This window comes from Juglans regia, chromosome 1 (genome assembly GCF_001411555.2).
Source record: "Juglans regia cultivar Chandler chromosome 1, Walnut 2.0, whole genome shotgun sequence".
NCBI lineage: Eukaryota > Viridiplantae > Streptophyta > Magnoliopsida > Fagales > Juglandaceae > Juglans > Juglans regia.
In genome coordinates, this window is record NC_049901.1 from 15,690,906 (window position 1) to 15,711,899 (window position 20,994).

The 20,994-nt window shown below is 35.6% G+C and overlaps 1 protein-coding gene and 1 long non-coding RNA gene across 2 annotated transcripts; both read right to left on the minus strand.

The window, feature by feature from the left end:
• Positions 1 to 509: 509 nt before the first annotated feature.
• On the minus strand, positions 510 to 3,049 carry LOC109011137 (homeobox-leucine zipper protein ATHB-6-like). Its single transcript, XM_018992212.2, has 3 exons — positions 2,404 to 3,049; positions 1,764 to 2,137; positions 510 to 1,623 (listed from the first exon to the last, which is right to left on the minus strand). The coding sequence occupies exons 1-3, from the start codon at positions 2,462 to 2,464 to the stop codon at positions 1,093 to 1,095; spliced, it is 966 nt and encodes a 321-aa protein (XP_018847757.1). The 5' UTR covers positions 2,465 to 3,049; the 3' UTR covers positions 510 to 1,092.
• Positions 3,050 to 12,608: 9,559 nt separating this feature from the next.
• On the minus strand, positions 12,609 to 19,745 carry LOC109011136. The gene is made up of 4 exons (XR_001999307.2): positions 19,634 to 19,745; positions 18,392 to 18,519; positions 14,934 to 15,066; positions 12,609 to 14,864 (listed from the first exon to the last, which is right to left on the minus strand). It is a non-coding gene; the product is annotated as an uncharacterized LOC109011136 (long non-coding RNA).
• Positions 19,746 to 20,994: the final 1,249 nt, after the last annotated feature.

Genomic DNA, 20,994 nt, shown 5'->3' on the forward strand with positions numbered 1-20,994 from the left:
GAATGTGGTCCGAAATTAACTGCAACTGAATGAGAACATATAGAGTATACTAGGTACTACACCCAAATGAAAATTGTGACCATTTAAGCCGTAACGGAATTAAAAATTGAGCCCTTCTATCTAGCAGCCTACACCGCACACTAGATTTGATTTTTTAATTTTTGTATTCTTGTTAAACTAAATGAGTTATTCTCCTTATCATCTCTACACCGCATAGTTGTTATGAGAAAAAAAAAATAGATGTGTGGTCTAGAGATGATGGCAAGATATTTCTCTAGCAAAGTTGACAAAAATTGGCATGCTAAAGGGGGAGAGCAAGATAAATTATCTTCCACAATTATCTTATTATATATATGCAAGTATGATTTTTCTATTAACATTTAAATCAATTTTTACCATTAAACAAACATAGCAAGAATTATAATAATGCCACACAAATATAAATGATAGAAATGAGATGAAATGCATATATATATATATATATTTAGATGAAGATCAAAGCTGCATAATAGAAGAAAAGAAAGAAAAGCGAGATAATAATTAATATTTCTGCATTACAAAGAAATATATGTCCCTAGGATTAATTCAAGAACCATTTGTTCTTTTAAATTTTTTTACAGGCCAGGGAGGAGACCTTTTCTCTTTCTCTCTAACCAATGCCTTTCTTTCACTTTCTGCCAGTAGGAGCACGGAGTTCAATTACAACCTAATCATATTCCCTTCCCGCACCGCTTTTAGAGAAAAGAGAGAAAATCCCTTGGCGTCAACTTTCACCAACCAAACCCCACGTGAAACCCTCTGCTCCTCTCTCTCTCTCTCCGATTCTACTGCTCCAATTTCTTTACCATTTTCTTGCTGCATCCACAGCCTACCGCTTTGATATCTCGTTTGCTTCAACCTAACCCTGCTCGATCTCCTCTCCAACTTTCACTTTGCACAGTGGAGAACGTAACCAAAGCTATAAAAATTATGTAACCCTTCTTCTCCCACCACTTCCACTTTACAGTGTTTACACAACTCTGGACCTCACTTAGGTACCACTTTTTGGCTTTATTTATCACAATAATAATCTGAAACAAGGGTTTACTTTCTTTAGTTCCACTGCTCAGTACAGTACCATTGAAGGGTCGGAGCTTGTTCGTCCGAGAAGATATTACAGGCCTCCTCTCCGCTAAAGAAATTGTGCTCCTCCATTTTCACAAACTGTGGCTGGAACTGTTTCTGGAACTGGAAGCAGGTAAGCGACGGCGGCGGTGAATTGGAGCAACTGAATTTGAGGGAAGACGACGCCGGAGACATCAAGAGCTGCTGGTTCTGAAGGATCCCAGAAGAAGAAGTCGCAGCGTTCGGGCTGTTATCCTCGTTTAAGATGGCGCTCGAGTCACTGTCCGACGAGCCGTCTTTGAAGTCCACCGGGAAGAGCGAGGCCCCGAGTCCATTGGTATGGTTGAAGCATTCGAAGTGCAAGTCTTTTGAGTCAGATGTGGGCAGAGGAGGAGTGTCCGGAGCTGCTTTGCTCTGTTCGATCGGTTTGATATCGGATTCGGCCACGACTATCTCTTCCTTCACTGACAGAGTGCTCACTGCACTCTCGTCATGGAGCTTTGTTTTCAGTTCCCTGATCTGCAGCACAAACGAACAATTACTTAGAACCTAGAAAACTGCGAACATTCGAATATCATATCATATATATAATTCACGGGCAACATAATGAACGTTTTGCATTTACTCATGAGAGCTAGAAAGTGTAGAAATTATTGCACCTCTTTGAGTAGGACTTCATTGTCATGTTGGAGGGCATCGTAGTTGAGCTTGAGAGTTTCGTAATTGGCTTTGAGAACGCCGTAATCTCTCTCCAATTGCTTGGTTTTCCAACGGGCTCGTCGGTTTTGGAACCAAACAGCTACTTGTCTAGGTTGCAGACCAAGTTCTTGGGCCAGCTTCACTTTTCTCTCCGGTTCGAGCTTGTTTTCTACCTCAAAGTTCTTCTCCAAGGCCTTGACTTGGTCGACGCTTAATCGGCGCTTCTTCTCGGCTATGTGGCCGGATTCTTCGATACAACCTTCTTCGTCTAAGCCGTCCAACATTGATTGGAATTCCCTGCTGTAGACATGGTTGTTTCTTGGACTGTGTTCATCTACATCAATGGAAAATAAACAGAGAATTAGGAGAAGCATCTTTAGAAAGGGAAAACGGAGATGAAAGCCAGAAAGTTCCCAATACAGGAAAGACAACATGGCGAATTTGAAACGTAGAAGTGTCTGAAATTTTTCTAGGTGAATTGATGATTTTTAAAACAACAAAAAAAAGATCAGAGACAGGAAAACACAACACACACATGGTTTATGTCCGAAACATAGAAATACAACACTGTAAACGAATTGTTCTTGATAGCTAGAATACCTGTAGTTGGGCAGATGGATATCAAAGCACCCAAGGAATCTGAGCTGCCAAGTCTCTTCATGACTACTGAAAAGAAAAAGGAACTCTCTTAACAGATCAGGGTCCTTGTTCTTCTTCTTTAGTCGTTTGTTTTACGTTTTGGGTTGGATATTTTTATAGCTCAAGGTGGGGTGCTTATAGCTTGTGTAATAGTTCAGTTAAGAGAAGGCCAATGAATAAGAATCCCCATGTTTAGGACCAAACCAAAATGTACAAAGCTGTATACAACTGTACAGCCACTTCTCTCGCTCGGTTCCCCTGTCTTTCTCCAATTTCAATACTTTCCCCTCTGAACCCATCATCAAGAAAAGAAAGCCAATCCAAACCCAAAAAAACACCAACAACACAATCAAGACTTTCGATCACTGCAAACACAACGAAACCCACTAGTATAAGTAAAAGAACAAACTCCCTCACTCCACAACTTCTCTCTCTACAACATCACTCAATCGATTTAAAGAAGCTAGATTTGCAGACTATGGTTTGTAGTCATTGGAAAACCGAAATAAGATGAGAGAGGGAGGAGAGTGAGAGGGGAAGGGGGAAGGGAGGGTAGGGGAGGGAGATTAGCAAAGGTCAGTGAACCAGTTCACGACCCTGCTGGCCTCACTTTCTCTCTCTTTAAATAAACCAAGTTGGGTCAGATGTGGGGTTAAAAGCTTAACTGGGGTTAGGTCACTCAGTTGGCATTTCACATTTGGCAAAATGAAATGAACCCAAAATTCAATCCAAATGCAACTCTTCGACCACTGCCTATCCTATACCCGGTGCTCATCCGGTTTTCGACCGTTCTATTTTCTTCGGGAGTTTATCAGAGGAGAGAGAGAGAGAGAGATGAACGTTGATAAGTGCACAGGAATGGCTGTTTGGCTCGGCTTCTATAACGGCTCAGGCTCAGCTCCAGAAAACTCAGTTGGCGTGAAGTGTATCGTGTGCCTATCTACTACGCCGTGGTCGGTGCAATTAATCGGCGATGAAAATAATTATATTAGTGTAGTTTTCGTGTCCACACAAATGTTAGAAAGTCCGGTAGAAATGCATAATAAAATATATTATAAATCTATTTTACGAGCCTATCCCTTTTTACAATTGAAGTTTAAAGAATTTATATTCCATTACACCACTCTACAAAATTATCTCATTCTCCGCTTGAATTGCTCTTCTGGAATTGACTCATCTACTATTATTGTTTTAAGTTTCATTCAAATAATTTTGTATTGAGAAATTCTATATATTGCATTCTTATATCACTCGTGCTACATTATTGGTGTGACCAACCGCATTTTTTTTCTCTCGATTGGTCATGAGTCTCATTTTTACATTTTAAATCTTGAATGTGTTTTAAAATTAGCATATGATTTTTAAATGAAGCACAGTGTTTAAAAATACTCAAAATATTTTAAATGTTTAAAATTATTTTAAATATGATATTTTTAGTGTTATTGAACCAAGCCTAATTTTTAAAGTAAGTTTTTATATTTTTGGAGTCTCGAAAATAATATAATTTTAAAAAATTATTTTATTTAAATGATTTTATTTCTTTAAGAATATTATTTAATATTTAATATTTTATTTTATGTTAAAAGCACTATTTATTTAGATGTTTTTATTTCTCTTAAAAAATATTTATGAAAGCTCATCATTTTATTTTATGATGAAAGATTATATGTTTAGAATCAAAGTTAGATTTTAAATTAATCCTATGGTATTTCTATTTTAATTTCTATTTTTAGTTAGTTTATTTTCAACGTTTAATTCCCACAGTTAGATCAATTTGGAGACCCCTATATGAAGGGTTAGGATTAAATCCCAAAACCCTAATCCCCCATCATTTTCCCTCTTCCTTCTCCCTTCCTCCCCGAGCCTCAGCCCCGAGATCCTCTCATCTCCCTCTTGGTTTCCTAGATCCGTTGCCGCAAAGGGCGCCATGACTGCCACCACGCCTCGTTGAGGCTACCAGCCCTTCACCATAGCTCCCCCTGCTCCTCCATGCCCAGCCCAAAGCCTCTCTCTCTCTCTCTCTCTCTCTCTCTCTCTCTCTCTCTCTCTCTCTATTTTCCCTATCCCAGCACTGCCGTGACCCCCCAACGACGCCACTGGCCACCACTGTGAGCCACGAGTCGTTGCTGCGACTGCCACCTCCTCTCCCTAGGTCCATTGATGCACACCTGGCCCTCCCCCATGTCTCTCTCCCTTTCCTCTGTTTTTCTCCACCACTGCCTCAGTCGTGCCCTTCCCGAGTCGCCTCCAGCCGCGGCCATAGCCACCACACCATGCCACGACCACCACTTGCCATCTCCTTTCCCGATCTCCTCAGCTACCAAGGACCACCATGGTCCACTGCTCCTCAACCCAGCACCATTGTCCATGGCCAGTCAGCACCTCATCACTACCCTTTTCACAGTCGTACAGCCACAATAACCCACTCGAAGCCATCAAATCCTAGCTCTAGCCCTTCCAACTCAACCCCTGTTTTAGGTCACAACCGTGACCACCGAGGGGCAATCACCACCCAAACCAGTGGCTATTGACGCCACGAGACCTTGTCGGACAACAAGCGATGCAATGAGTCAGCCCCGGCACATGGTATAATTCCTATTCCTTTCCCTCGATAATTATTTTGTTGTGAAGCTTGATTGGCATTGTGGACTGTGTTGTTGGTATGAAGTGTGTGATTTTGTGAACTGTGAACTGTGTTGTTGTTGTGATGTGCTGTGTGACGTGTAATGAAGTGTGGGATGGTTGCGTAGTTGTGGAGTGTTCTGTGGATGGTGATGTGAAGTGATGGGATCACGGTACAGTTTGAAAGTGGTTGAGAATTGTGTAAAGTGTTGGGATAGTTGTGTAGTTTGTGAAGTGACATAATATCAAGTGAAGTGTGATGATTGTATCAGTTAGAATTGGAGGTTAGTGTCGAGTGTATGAAACTAGTTTATAAAACCAGGCATTTTAGTAGATTATAGTTGATCTTAGGTGATAAAAGGGGTAGGGTACATGTGTAATTTGGTTAGACGCATGTGCCAAACAGATTTACTATATGTAATGGATAATCTATCTTAAGCATGATCAGTACACGACGTTTAAGCCTAAAGGTTGGTATAAAGTTGTGTATTATGTTTGGTTTGAATTATAATGAAGTGTTGATTAGATTATGCATGAATGGAGGAAGAGATGTATATATTGACTAGGGTTGAGTTGTATAACTTGGTTGGTTCAAGTTATGCATCGGAATGGATGGTTTAATAGGAAGAGTATGATAAAAGTGATAGTGTGTCTTAACATTTAAAGGATAAGAGCTTGAAGTAGAATGCTATTTATTGGAAAGGTGACCTCGAGCGGGTCCCAAGCTATGAGTTTGAGAATTTAGAAAAGTGATAAATGAAAGCATAGAAGATGGACTTGGATGATAAAGTATGTCTAAGTGAAGGAAGTTCAAGTAAATGGTAGTATTATGCAAGTTTTAAGCTTTAGTTACTTATGCACTTGAAAATGGAATGATGTTAAGGTTATGTATGCATGCAAGTTATCATCTGACACGCACATGAATAGACTGCATGAAATGAATATAGCATGAAATCTAGATAAATATTATGTTCATGCTCTTATAGAGTTTTCTAAATAATATGAAATGAAAATAAATGTTTATCTTTATAATGGTTTACGAAATGAAATGAAATGATGTTTTATGAAAGTATGCTAAGTATTAATGTTTAAAGGTATACGTATGTAAAGGCCTTTTTTGGCAGTCCGTATTTATGCACCCAAAGTAATAGTTGTATGCACGTGAATGAATGTTATATGATGTAACTATTGTCTTTATTTTTCATGAAATGAAATGCTGAGGTTTACGCTTGATGCTTTTAAATGATGTTTAAATGTGTTTAAATGACGCTATGAAAGTGTATTTAAATGAGGCTGTGAAATTATGTTTACTGGTGATGTTTATGCTTATGTTTTTAAATGATGTTTATGAAATGAAATGGAATGATTCATGAAATGAATGAAAAAGAAAGGACTGAAAGGAATGAATGAAAGGAAAGGAAGGGAAATGAATGAATGTTTTAATGTAAGAAAACACGTAACGCCCATGATTGAATAAATGAATGATGGTACCAATGGACTGGGCAGATTTCAATGCCGGGTAAGAAATACTAGTAGTGCACCCAGTGCTTCCCACTCACTAAAAGGGATTCCCAACCTGTGGCCACGGGCGGAATCTGAGTTCAAAAGATCGCTAACTCCAACACATGGGGCGTAATAGTATGTATCGGCCAGACAAAAAGTGAAAAGAGTTAAATTGAATATTGTAGAATCATTTAACTCTTTATGAAGGATGTACAAGGTGTGAGGAATGTTTTACATGAAATGAAAACTTTTTTAAAGAAAAATCCTCCCTACCTTGTAATGTTTTTAAAGGAAATGAATGTTTTATCTAAATTATGTAGAGCAATGATGAATGTAGGAATGAAAACCTATATTAGTATATTTTTACAGTATGAAGTAATACTTATCGAGTATTCGACTCATTTTATTTTTATGTATGTTCATTTCCCTCTTAGGAACAAAACGAGTAATAAGCGACAGGACGGACATGCCCAATGGAAGAGTGGTAGAAGCCTAGGCATGTTTTTATGCAATGTATGAATATAAAAGGATTTTTTAATTTAATTTGATGATTTCCGCTATAACTCTATTTTAATTTATAGAGCATGTTTTGAATTTAAAATATAGAACCTTTCATATCCTGGGAAAGAAAGAAAAAAGTTTTAAAATGATCAATAATTCCAATCTCATTTTCTAAAACTATTTTATGAAGTCCAACCACAAGGAGGTGCGTTACAATTGATATGGTATTATCCATCGAGCTCGAATTTGTCATTTTAAAAAATTAGTGTTGATTTAATAGTTGATCGATAATGTCACTTTAGAATGGGTGTAACCGGTTTGGTTCAGTCTGATTTTGGACATATTTTAGAATTGAACTGGTATATACTGATTTTAAGATTTAAAAAATCGACACCGTGCTGGTTACACCCCTAAACCGGTACTTTCGATTTTTGTGATTCCGGTCAAGTTCGGTCTATTTTTTCGATATATTATATAATAAATATAATATAATATATTATAATACATAATAATATAGTGATAATCTATTATAGTATATTATAATATATAGTGATATAGTATTAACATAACTATTAATACAATAGACTATAGTGATAATATATAGTTATTTATATAGGATTTTAAAATTTAATATTATATTGATTAATAATTTATCATATAATACAAAATTATTTTATATATAATTATATATTATATATAAAAAGTATATATAATATAAAAAATCATATAAAAATATTTATACAATATAAAAAATTAATATATATATGAACCGGTCCGGTCTGGTGTTAGAAAATGAAAACTGGAATCAGACCGATTTTGATCGATTTTGAAAAAAATGAAATTAGTATCGGACCGAACCAAACTCGGTATCGGACCAAACACACCATTCTGGTCCAATTCACCGGTTTTATTTTCACTCGTACACGTTAGCATGATGTGATAAGAGTAGAGCAAGAGATTAATAAATAACATAAATCTTTCATTATAAAAATGACTACCTTCAGCATCTTCTTATATTCTTTTAAGACAAGAAACTTAATAAATCATGTAAACACGTCTTTTACCTATTTTAACTTCGAATCCTTTAAAGTGTCCGTCCACATCACACAAATAAGGTAAATTGATGGCTTTTTACTAATAATACTTGGCCTCTAGAAATAATTTTTAACAAAGATTTTGAATCTTAAACTTAAAAGAAGCATACTCACTAAAATAAAATCCTTACTAATTAAGCGACTACTAGGAGTTTTGATCATCCGCCTATATTAAAAGAGTTTAGTGATGATGAAAGGGTCACTACAAGAGAATGGATTTTTTGGGACAAAAATTTTTGTCCCACAAAATACTAGTTTCGTCCCAAAAGATTTTCAGAGACTAAAACTTTTTGTCTCTAATTCGTCTCAAAAAACCCATTCTGAAAAGTTTTCGGAGACAAATATTTTTTTTCATCCCAAAAAAATACTTTTAGGGACAAAATATGGTCAATCCGTTCGAATGAAAATTATTTTTGGGAACAAACATTTTCCTCACAAAATATTGTTCGAACGGTCGGGTAGCTATTTGGACATTATGAAAATTTAATTCGAACAACGATAATTTATTTAATCATGTTTGAATGAAGCTGGTGTTCGAACCATTTATTTGTGTTTGAACACGTATATTGGTGTTCGAAGAAAAAGAATCTAATCGAACATCCTTGACAAACGTTTAAATTAAAAAAAAAAATTTTTTTGAATGTTTAGTCCGATAATCTTTGTTCAAACAGATTATTGTTCATTTGAATGATGATAAATTGGTTCAAACATAATAGTATGTGTTCGAATGATTAAACATGCAGAGTGTTCGAATCTATTATTAATCTGTTCGAATCGGAGTGACGATTTTCAATTTCATTCGAATGGTTTTTTATTAATCATTCGAATGGCGCGAAAAAGTGTTCAAACGATATTAATTCGTAATTTACTGTTCGAAATGAATATGTTACATTTGAACAGTAATCATGATACTGTAAACTGTAAATTTAAAATAAGAAAATTATATTTAAATATTATAATTAAAACATCACAATTGTTCAAATCCTCATTTTGTCTCGTTCTAAATTTCGATCTGTTTCAAACTGTTTTAATGGTAATTTTGTAACTTTTGTGTTTGGATGACATTTTTTTAAATTTCAAATTTAGATTGCATTCATGTAGTTTTAAAATTTTAAAGGAACTTATAAAATTTTAGCTTTTTTGTAACTTTAAAATTGAACACCTCGCTGTATTTTGGGGTATGCAATTATGTGTTCCTATGGGTATTAAAAAGTTGATCACAGAGAGTGATTGTCTATTGATAGTAAGTGAGCTTCAAGCCTCAACATAATCTTCAATTATGGGGATTGAATATCATTACTAGCTACTTTTGATGAATATTAGATTCAACATGTGAGTAGGTTGGGAAATGAAATTGCTCATGATTTAGCCTGACATGCTTGGAATGTTGAGTCTATTAAGATGCGGTGTGATGGTTTTCTAAACTTTATCTCTCGAGCAATTTGGGCTTGATAGTCGTCTGTAACACTTTTATCATTAAGTTTCTTCTTATAAAAAAAAAAGATATAACGTTTTTTCATTCTCTTTTTTTAATATCATTATTTTTAATAATTTCTCGACTCTTTATTTTTTTCTTAGTTTTTTTTTTGTCTCAACTTAAGTTTGTGGTTTTTTAATATTATCTTTTGACACCAATACCTCTACTTTTTTTTTTTTTTTTAAAAACTTTTCAACGTATATTTAGTTTAGAAAATCTCAACTCTTCCAAAAATATATATATATATATAACACAAATACATATATGATACACATTTACATATACATATATTTCTTTTATTAATCATTAGTTTATATATATATAGCTAGTCTCAAAACAGTACACTGAAACAAACTAGTATCTAAATATTCCTTTTTCAGTACTTAAATCGAAATGATCACCGAATGCAATTTAAAAGATTGGTTAGTCCCCTTTTTCCGACTTTTCTTTGCTAAGTTGTCAAGCAAAAAAGGAACACCGAAAACATGCATAATTGCATTTTAGAGAAGTAAGACCCGGAAAATGATAAATTTATAATTATTTTATAACTCTTACCTAAGATGAATGGTAATCATGTAAAATTAAAATTATTTTTTAACGAAGTGGCATAATTACATTGGTTGCTTTAAAATGAGTTATTAAAATAGTTATAAAAAAATTATGTGTATCATTACCTGTATCACCCACCAGCCTTAATAAGAACATGTTTGGAATCTAGATGTGTCGAACAGTTAGGCTAAACAGATAACTATGACAAACAACCAAAGTGGATCAATTTCAATCTTAGGCACTTTTTATTTTCAATATATGGACTTGTTTTGCTTCAACATAGCAAAACAAGATCCACAACACTAATAGCTAAACAGTGTTGGAGGTTGTTCACAAACCCTTTGTCATGGGCAGCTATGGTGTTAAAAGACAAGTATTTCAGACTCTCTGATTTACTTCATGCAAAGTTAGGCCACAGACCATCTCTGATTTGGAAGAGCTTATGGAACGCTTTGGAACTTCTCAATGCAGGTTTGGTATGGAGAGTTGGCACTAGACATAACATAAAGGTGTGGGGTGATAAATGGATCCCAACTCCTTTAACTCATTGTATTCAATCTCCAATTGCTATTCTTAGCAGGGATGCGAGAGTGAATGAATTTATTGATTCCAGCAGAGGGGTATGGAAGGAAGAGCTGATAAGAGAGGTACTTAATGGGGATGAAGCCAGAGTTGTTTGCAGCCTGCCTATCAGTCAATATGGTATGCCTGACAAGTAGATTTGGGGTCCTACAAAAGATGGGTTATTCAGTATGAAAAGTGCCTATTATCTAAAGGTGGGAAGGAAGAAGAGGGAGAAAGGGGAGAAGTTAGATGGGGCCAGTTTTGATTGAAAGCTGATATGGAATTTAAATGTGCCAGGAATAGTTAAAGTCTTTCTATGGAAAGCCTTGAATGATTGTCTACCAACGAGAAGAAACTTGGTCCAAAAAAGAGTGGTGGAAAACTCTTGCTGCCCTGTTTGTGAATAAGAAGTGGAGTCTGTTACTCATGCCTTATGGAGCTATAGAGGGGCTATGGTTGTTTGGGCTGAACAGAAGAGCCCTTTACAGAAGTTGTCAAGTAATGAGGTGCAGTTCACTGATTTTATGGGATATGCTGCTTAAGAAGTTGCTAAAAGGTGAGTTGGAGCTGGTGACAGTTGTGATGAGAAGGGTATGGCTAAGAAGAAACACTTTTATCTTCGAAAAGAAGTTTGCTAGTCCTGGTAGCAAGCTGCAGCAACGCTAGAGGAGTTTCAGTTGGCACAAGAATCTATTAAGGGGAGGAGCTGTGTGTTCTGCAATGGGAATAAGATGTAGTAAATGGAATGCCCCAAGTGGTGATCAGGTGAAAGTAAATTGGGATGCTGGATTGAATCAGAAGGAAGGCAAAGTGGCAAAGCGGGGACTAGTATTGTTGCGAGGGATGATAAGGGGGAGGTTTTGGTATCTCTCTACTGCTCGATGGGAGGTTGTTGTAGTCCAATTGTTGCGGAGTTTCAAGCTTTGTGGAGAGCTATGAGGCTATGTGCAGATCTAAATATGGAGAAAGTAATTTTTGAGAGAGATCCCTTAATTGTTGTTAAGGCTGTAAATAGTAAAGAGGAAAATTGGGGATGGTTTCGTCAAATGGTTGGAGATATGAAAGGAGTGCTAAAGAACAGGCCAAGTTGGATAGTACAACATACCTTTGGGGAATGTAACCAAGTGCACATAAGCTTGCAAAAATTTCTTCTAGATGGAGTGTTCCATCAGAAGTACAAAACCTTGTTATACAGGGTAGTTTGTATACTGTTAATTCATAAGTAATACAAAGGAGGTTTATTTTCAAAGAAAAAAATCCACAACAAATTATCAGAACAAAGTAGATAAGATGGACCATTTTATATATATATATATATATACACTATCCAACGCAAAGATTGTGGTGTATAAGAACGTGAAAGTGTTTGTCACACGTACACAGTTTCTTGAATTGTCAATTTTACACAAAACTACAATTTGTCAATGGTTCATATACGGTGCAAGGGCCTTTTTCAGCAGTTCCCAACCTGGGAAAGGCAGGCACAAGTGGCCAGTGGGTTTTTAGCTGTTAGTCTCGTCGTCATCCAACGATGGGTTTTGTTGCCTTGTAATGATGGGACCCACAAGTGTCTTTAACAAAAGCAACAGCACGTTGGGTTGGTTCTCAAGTTTCCACATAGCACCACGCAAAGGGCAACTGCTGAGTTGTGTACATGTGGGAACTCTTTAGTCCTCATGGGCAGACTTCAATGACACTTGCTCTGGCAATCAAGGTAATGGGTAAGAGATAGCTAGCATAGAGAGAATTGGCCTTTTTTTAAGGCAAATGTAATTGAAAATGACCCACAACAGAAACAATCTGGACCATTGATTTGGTTAAGTTCACACCCAAATTCCACACCATCCCCCCATAGATTTTGGGCGGTGGGCAAAGCCATGGCTTGAAGTGCCGTCCTGTGAGATGCTGGGTCACTTATCAATTATAATAACAACAGTAATAAGAACAGTAGAGAAGAGCTGCATTTTGTGACAAATGATGAATTGTGGCAAATAATAATTGGGGTCGGTGACTTACAGAAAAGCTTCCAGACAGCAATTGCGGTTTTCTTGTACTCTTTATCAGTATTTGTATTATTATTATGAACATATGATAAGCAAGACTTCAAAAAGGCACAATAACTTAGTTGATTTGGGTAATGATGATAAGTCTTTGAAGACAGCCACCAAAAAAATGCCTACACAATGATTGATTTCTCCAAGAGCATGGGGAGCTATAATGGCCAGAAAGGGGAAATAATCGTTAATAAAACCATCAATTATTCAGAACCCCATCCAAAGGAGCTAATCTAGGCTATATATTATCCCTACAAACCTCTCTTTCTCTCCTTGGAACTGCCTAAAAAGACTTATATTTTGGGCAACTCAGATTTCATCTTGGTGCACCAGTCGGAGGACACAGAAAACTTCTACAAAACTGGGAAACCCACACATATATTTTCATATGATACTGATGTGTTTCAACGTGGAGCACATGATAGATGGGCAAAAAGCAAGCTTGACTTAGAAGACAGACACCCTTTATCACAACTTTTCTTTCAAGTCCAGGAGTCAATTTTCACAACTGGAAAACAAATTTTGAGCATGTCGGGAATCAAAAGCCTTCAAATTCTACGCCTGCAGATACTACGAATTTGAAAATCTTTCCTCTAGGCAACCAACTAGCTGGCTAGATTTGGGCCCACAAGCTTTATGAACGCAACACACTGGTCATCTGAAGGAGCCACTGGCACCTAATCTCCACTCTCCAGAATGGTTTTGCTAATCCTCTAACTAAACCTGTCTTCTAATAATTTCTCCAAAAGCAAAGGGAAGTCGGAGAAGGTAGCAAACTTTCCAAGTTGGGACAAAAGTAAAGGGAAATCAAAAGAAAAAGGGAGAAATTTAGGAATATCAAAGAGACATGCATCATGTATGCAGCAGGTATGCGTTATGTCTAGCAGTGTTTGATATCCTAACCCAACAAAGAGACATGCATTTTTTTTCCTTATATATTGAGAGGGCTATATTATTTCCAGAAGAAGAGAATGAATGGTCAAGCTTGTGTTCAATGTTTCAAAAGTCATAGGAAAAAAAGACAGAAACTGCTTCCCTGAGTTTTCATGCTATAGAGAGTAGAAAAGAGAGATGTCTTTTTGTTTTAGGTTTAGCTCCTGGGGCCTACGAGCGAGTGTGCATATACAGAATCCAGCATGGGTACAAAAGAAAGAAAAGGAAAGAATATGAAATAAAAAGTAGAAAAATGAAGAAAATATATGGTTAGGTGGGTGGGCTTTGTAGAGTGTAGACACCATGGTAGGCAGCTTTTCTTTTCTGATATCTTTTCTAATTTGTGAGTGCTGTCTAAAAGCTAATTTGAAAAGTATGGGACTCAAAGACTTTTGTGTTACACCACTTTTAACCATGTAAAATAATTTCCTTCCTACCCCACACTCCTAAAAAAGAATAAAGAAGGAATAAAATATAGGGGGGATAAGGTTTGGTTGGAGGGCTGTCCGAGTAGCTTGCATCACGAGCTGGTTCTCACAGACAACTCACTAGAAATCGTTCAGAGACATACTCATAACCTTGGATACCAGACAAACTAATGAATTATTGAATTTGGGATGAAAAGGATTGAAAATGATAGTCATACTTCTTAAATGACAACCCATAGCCCCTAGGTTTTGCACTCTTAATAAACAGCATCACTCATTAGCTAAATTCTACTAGATTTACATGATAATCAGACTCACAGATAAAAAGAAGAAGAAAAACACCATGAATTAATAAAAAATAAAAGGGAGATGAACTTCCTCGATATAAAAATGTTGAGGTCTTGGATGTACAATATATATGTATATAAGATTTATTTTCCGAATCTTTCAACCAAAGCATATGTTAGAAATTCTTGTGGGGGCATTTTGGTGTTCTATTAAGACAGGGAAAAAAAACATTCTTAGCTTAAATGAGCTATGGTGCTTTAGCCTTTAGCTCCTAGTTTATCTTCGCCATCTCACGAGGCATTCACAAGAGACTATAACTTGCGTCTAGGTCTAAATATCGAACTTCAGCCGATCTTTCTGCTCCACTTTCTATTCATGGCACCTTTAACCTGCAGAAAGCATCCACCTCCTGCCATTGGCACCATCATTTCCGTTCTCCAAAGATAATAAAGACAAAATAGTTTCAACTTTTATCTACCTCTGAAAAGACATCTATCATTTGCTATTCATTCGCAACACCAGTCCAAAATTGATCGTTTATGGGAAACTAGAATGCGGCAAACCAACAAGCCTTTTGCTCCATCAACCCACATGCAATGAACTAAGATCATCTGCACTATATACTCAAGTCACCAGTTCGTGGAATCATCATAAATATATATATATATATATATATATATATATCATGCCACAACAACACAGCTACATGTTTCTTCTTCCTGGCACAATTTATATCTCAAAATGACAAGGTATATACGGTGTCTGTGCTTGTGTTCTACAAACTATTTTCTTTCAGTTTTACTTTCAGTGCTGTTGCTTTTTGTGTTTACAGTCGGAATTAAATTTCTCAGAAGCATATCTTGGAATGAAGATGGGAAAAAAGGTTAAAACTAAAGGACTACATGCCTGACAGAAACCCTAACCTTAAAGATATAGGAAATTTAAATTACGTTCCTGTGACAAACAGCTACTGCTAACACTTTGGTCTTCAGCATTTGCAACAACCACGAAAATAGTTTGTGAGTACAGAACATGCCAAAGAAAAAGGTGACAACTGACAACCAAAATGACATTGTTTCAAGTACTGAGAAAGCAGTTAAAGTAGCTTGGAACATACTCAGTTGCAAATGAACTTTCCCCTGATTTTATTTTCTCTTATTTTTCAAAAGAAAAAAGGAAAGAGAAAGGTACCTCTAAAACCTTTTTTATAGCATCGATATATCTTGCAATAAAAACAAAAATCCCACTTGCGGAAAACAAGATTCATGAAAGCACACAAAAACCAACCCTCTTGTGAAAAAAATGGCCACGTTTTCTATGTAAATTTTGTCACTAGCAATAACATCATGGCCTTATATTTTAGTCAAAGAAATCCTCATACATACAAGAAGAGCATATTACTAACATCTAATACCTAAATAGATTGCCAGTTTTACCACTGTCCACATTTCTAGTGTTGCATCTTGATTATATCTTCTGGGTCACTAAAAGCATGCCTAGTCGTACTTTAAGTGCAGAGTGCATCTAAGTGGACATGAAGCACTTTGAGTGCCTTAGGCAAAGCATCTTTAATCAGGTCCAGCTTGTAGGAAAAGCAAATGCTTTTTCAGGAAGAACAAGTCACAAAAGAGCATGCTTAGTTACAATGTTATATCAATTGATACTATATGATTTCTTGGGAAAATTGCGCTTGATACCCGTAAATTACCACTCATTTTCCAATATGACCACCAAAAGTTGTTAGTATAGCTCCCAATTTGAGACCTACTGTGCAATTTACTCCCCCAATAAGATTTGATCGTTAAGGTAGATGAAAATAGGTGATGTGGCATGATTTTAAGCATTGGATCTTAAAGGAGAGAGCAAATTACAAAAAAGAGTGGTAGTTTTTTTTTTTTTGGGGTTAGTAATTTGAAGAGTAAAGTGTAATTTTCCCAAATTTTTTTTATAGCCATATCAAGTAGTTCTTAATATGTTACATGCAAGCTTACAACATCCATCTTTTTTAGGTTTTAAACAACAAATATAAGAAAATGCACTTATAGTAGACAAACAAAGACCCTAACTTATTTACTTATTTCCACTTTAAAGTAGAGCATGCCTGCTTTTTAATTTTGAGTATGTTTTTTGAAGCCATGTCTTTGAATGGTTGGATTTGATGTCATGCATCTATAATCCTCTCCCTCTTTTTCTCCCTCTTTTTCTCCCTCTCTCTGCCTTTTATGTGCACCAGCTTTGTTCAAGCGTTGTTGCTATTAGATTCTCATGCTTCCAAAGCATGCCCTTTAAGACTCGCACTTCACTTCTTATTCTGAAACACTGTAGGGCAGCAAGGCACCTTGTACCCTCACTAACAATGATGCTACAAGACTACCACACCATAAGAAGGTTAAAGCTACTTGACTACCAAAAGCCAAGCACATCCTTGATGCCCCAAGTTTGGGCATGGTGGTTAATGAAGGCTTGATATTAATACTGGCCTTGTAAAAATCCCATGGAACCTTTTTTAATCATTATGGACCATTACAAGGATGAAAGCAGGTAAAGCCATAGTAAACAACTTTTAAACTGTGTTTAGAAAAAGGAGTGATAAGTTGGGAATTCTTAGAAACAAGTCATGGCAGGTAGCTTGTGCCTAATGAATCTTTAAATGTCTCATGCCCACTGAGATCTCAAGGTTTATAATATTGAAACTAATGATTAAGTAGGCACATTGGACACAAGTATTTGACCAAGATTATAAATAACTGAATTCTAGAACATGGCATAATGGAGCATGACCAATAGCAAGATTGAAAGGAAAACTATCGAAGTCACACTTTCACTCTCAGTTTGAGCTTAACTGAGCTTGTTTAAACATCAAAATGATACAAACCATTTCATCAGTGCTGAAAAAGATGATTAAATATGATATTAGCACTAATTTAACTATTCCTGGCAAGATGAAATGAGAACCATTAGATCAAATACTAAGCTTGAAACAAAAAGATAAAGGGCCAAGATTAAGGCCTGGTGGCCTAATCATATCATAATACATATAGGTGACAACTTAGAAATTATACACCTGAAATTTGGAAATAGAACTGGCAATACTGGCAAGCCAAAGCACAAAAAAAAGGTGGCTGCCATATTTTGGTTGGCAAATTGTGCAATAAATTTAGTTGGCAAGTTTAGGCCAGAACATTTGTATTTTTCTGACATACCCATATGTCTAAAACATATTTGATATGTTACCATATGTCTAAAACATAATGAAAAAAGGAAAAAAAGAAAAGAAAAAAGAAGTAGCAATAGGAAGAGAGAATTGAGTGAAGTAAAACACAAGGAGTAAAAGTCGAAGCTAGATCAAATTCTTGACTGAAGTCTACGCTCATGGGTAAGCAAATATCCGATTTTATGTATAAGCAAGTTCTATGCAGAAGCCAGGAGTAATGTAAGATTGCATGTAGGTGAAATCGTATAAAATATTTCGCACATGTATGATATTGATGACTGAAAATATTGGCAGGATGCAGAGATCAATTGATCAATATGAATTTCAAGAGTGGATGGTTGACCGCCGCCCCCTTGTCTTGGAGGCTCTCTGGCCGGGGAGGGGCTTGCTATAGTAACCCATTTAAACATGTTTAAGTTAATTGGAAATGAAGAAATTATAAAATGAGCATGCATTCACGATCAGACAATGCTGATGGAAGGGAAACAATGCTATAAGTGGCACAACCTAACAAACATTCCCAGGAGTGAGAAAATTACTTCCCAAGAACATATTTAGTCCCAATTCATGTGCGCGAGACCATATTTTTTTTTTTAAGTGACCATGAGGTTAGTCACACAAGAATATTTATTTTCATTATTCCAAGAGACAGTGGCAAGTTCAAATATAACAGTGATAGTAAGATTTCCCACGACAGAAAAAAAAAAAAATCATTGACTTACTTAATTGGAGCCAACAGTTGCCAAAAGACTTCCACCAGAAAGTTCAAACCTCAGAAAGCCACATATGGATGCAGTGACGGTGCCTAATTTGAAAACATCATTGTGGTCTACATAGCCTGTGGTTAAAACTGAAAAGAGAATAACCAGACATATTAATATTTACGACATGAAAGTTTTTAGAAAGAAGAGGTAACGTATGGCAAGTCTGTGCTAAACCTTTCTTTCCATAGCTGTGACTACTCAATTAGCAAATCATACTCAGAAAAATGCACAGTAAATGAACACTGCCTTATTACATAAGAGTGTGTCCATGCAAGCACGCCATGCATGATCATAGTTCAGTACTTATTGGTTTAAAACTTATTCTAGATTGTATATCCATCTTATATAGTTATCAGGATATCTTAAACCTAAAGCTTTAACTAGCAGATAATATTTTAAAAGCCAAAAAATTTTTAAGGTACATATGGGAGCTTGAGTTCTTTTATGCTGTCTGCTACAATCCAAACCAACAGTCTTAGTTCGGTCTTATGGGACTGGAATGTTCAGGTGATATGCATTGCTTGCTAAAGTTAGAGTCTAAGATCACAATCAAAGTTGTGCGTCCTGAGGCAAGCCATAATCGAGCCTCAAATCTGCCTTAATTCACTTGGTGATTACACTTATAATTTAAATCATTAATCAAGTCTTTCAGCCTCCAATCCTTATCCCAAATCCCTGGTGCTCGATTTGAAGCCTGTTCTCTAATATACTATTCTACTTCCATCCAAATTCATATAGACTTAATAATATCAAATAAGTGCATCATTCAAATCCAAATCTTCAACAAATTCACAATTTAAATTAGTCTAAATTGCATAATCTAGTAACACAGTATGGTCACTAGTGGGTGGTCACATGCTGATCTGTGTGCACAGCCACACAATAACAAATACAAAAGTGAGTGTATAAAACCTCAGTTATGTCCCTCTAATCATAAATTAGAACTCTAACACTGATACTGTTGTTCTACACTTAAAAGTTTCATTCAGTCAAAATCTAATACATCCAAAGCTTTCCCTACGGAAATCACGGTTCCTAGTGAAGCTATAACTTTGGCACTGAAAAGGAAGAAAAATGCCTATTTTCAACACAGCAATCACATTCTCGAAAATTAACCTGGCGTCGCTTCCGAAAATATAACTCAAAGCTATAAATTCTGAAAAAAAAATAATAATAATAATAAACCCTGAGAAAATCGACCTGGAATGAGAAAAAAGGCAAGCTTCTTCAGATTTCAGGGAGGGAGAGGCGAGAGAGCGAGACGTGGGTTTCGTGTGGACCGAAGTCGTTGTTGGACCGGTTTGCCACGTGGGTTTCGTGTGGCTTGTGATAGGAAAACCGGATGAAGATTAGATTTTTTCATCGTTAAATAGGTTTAAAAATTATTTTAGAGTTAATGAATAAATATTAAAATTATTGGAAAAAAGATTTGTACGGATGTAAATTGGTCCGATCCCGTTGAGGGAATGATCGATCGAAACTTGTTTCATATTTTTTCGAATCCGACCAGACCGGACGGAACGGATGGACTGGACCGAACAAATTCTGTGCTAACCCCTGGTAAATTGTTCTATTAGCTATCGGTCCGATTGATCCGGTCTGATTATTTTATTCTTTTTATTATTTTGTAAATAAATTAATTAAAAAATTATTTAAATTAAGTAAATTATTAATATTGATTATGTAGCTAATTCATTAAAAAAATTGTTTAACTATAATTATATATATGATATTAATAGTTACTACTTACAAATTTAGACTTTACTCTTTGATATGTATAATTATTAATAATGTTCTAAATTTTATATATAGTTAATGAATATCAAATAATTTCATTATACATAGATTATTCATTCTTGCTTCCAACTTAGGTATTTAAAAAAATTACTTAATTACTTTAATTAAGTATAAATAGTAGAGTATATATGAATGTATTATGTATCTACATATATTATCATATATAATTTATGATACATTATTAATTGATAAAATATATTGTTTAACATTTTATATTACCAATGATAATATATTATATGAAAATTACATAATTAACTTTTGTAATTACTATTTAAAAATAATATATTATATTTTAAAAAAATATATATTTCAAACGGTTGGTTTCAATCCGATCCAGGCCAAAATTTACAGATCCTGGGACTAGACCGAACCCCTTCGATCCCACAAATTGTGGATCGAAACCAACCACACCAATTTTCGATCTGGTCCAATTCAGACCAAATCATTTAGTCCAATTGATTTTTAGGTCCAGACCGAAGATGTTTTACCCCTAGTACTTCGTATCCACAATTGACTACCATTTTTATTTAGATAAATTCTATTCAACAATCTTACACCACACGCATATTTTTATATTTTATCTTTTTATTTGTTTTCTTAAATAGAACAACTCCTTTATTCTGTGCCATAATTTAGGTAAAGTTTTAAAAAAATTTATTCAGCAATCCTATACCACACGTATGTTTTTAATTTTTATCTTTTTTTTCACTAAATGTGTGGTGAGCTGTAGAGTAGAAGAACTCATTCAGAAAAATTTCAAACTG

Excerpts from the sequence above, each read along its gene's own strand:
- LOC109011137 (XM_018992212.2), bottom strand. The coding sequence starts at position 2,464 with ATGAAGAGACTTGGCAGCTCAGATTCCTTGGGTGCTTTGATATCCATC. Across the intron at positions 2,138-2,403 it reads ATCCATCTGCCCAACTACAG|ATGAACACAGTCCAAGAAAC; the intron begins GTATTCTAGCTA and ends CCATTGATGTAG. Across the intron at positions 1,624-1,763 it reads ATGAAGTCCTACTCAAAGAG|ATCAGGGAACTGAAAACAAA; the intron begins GTGCAATAATTT and ends TTTGTGCTGCAG.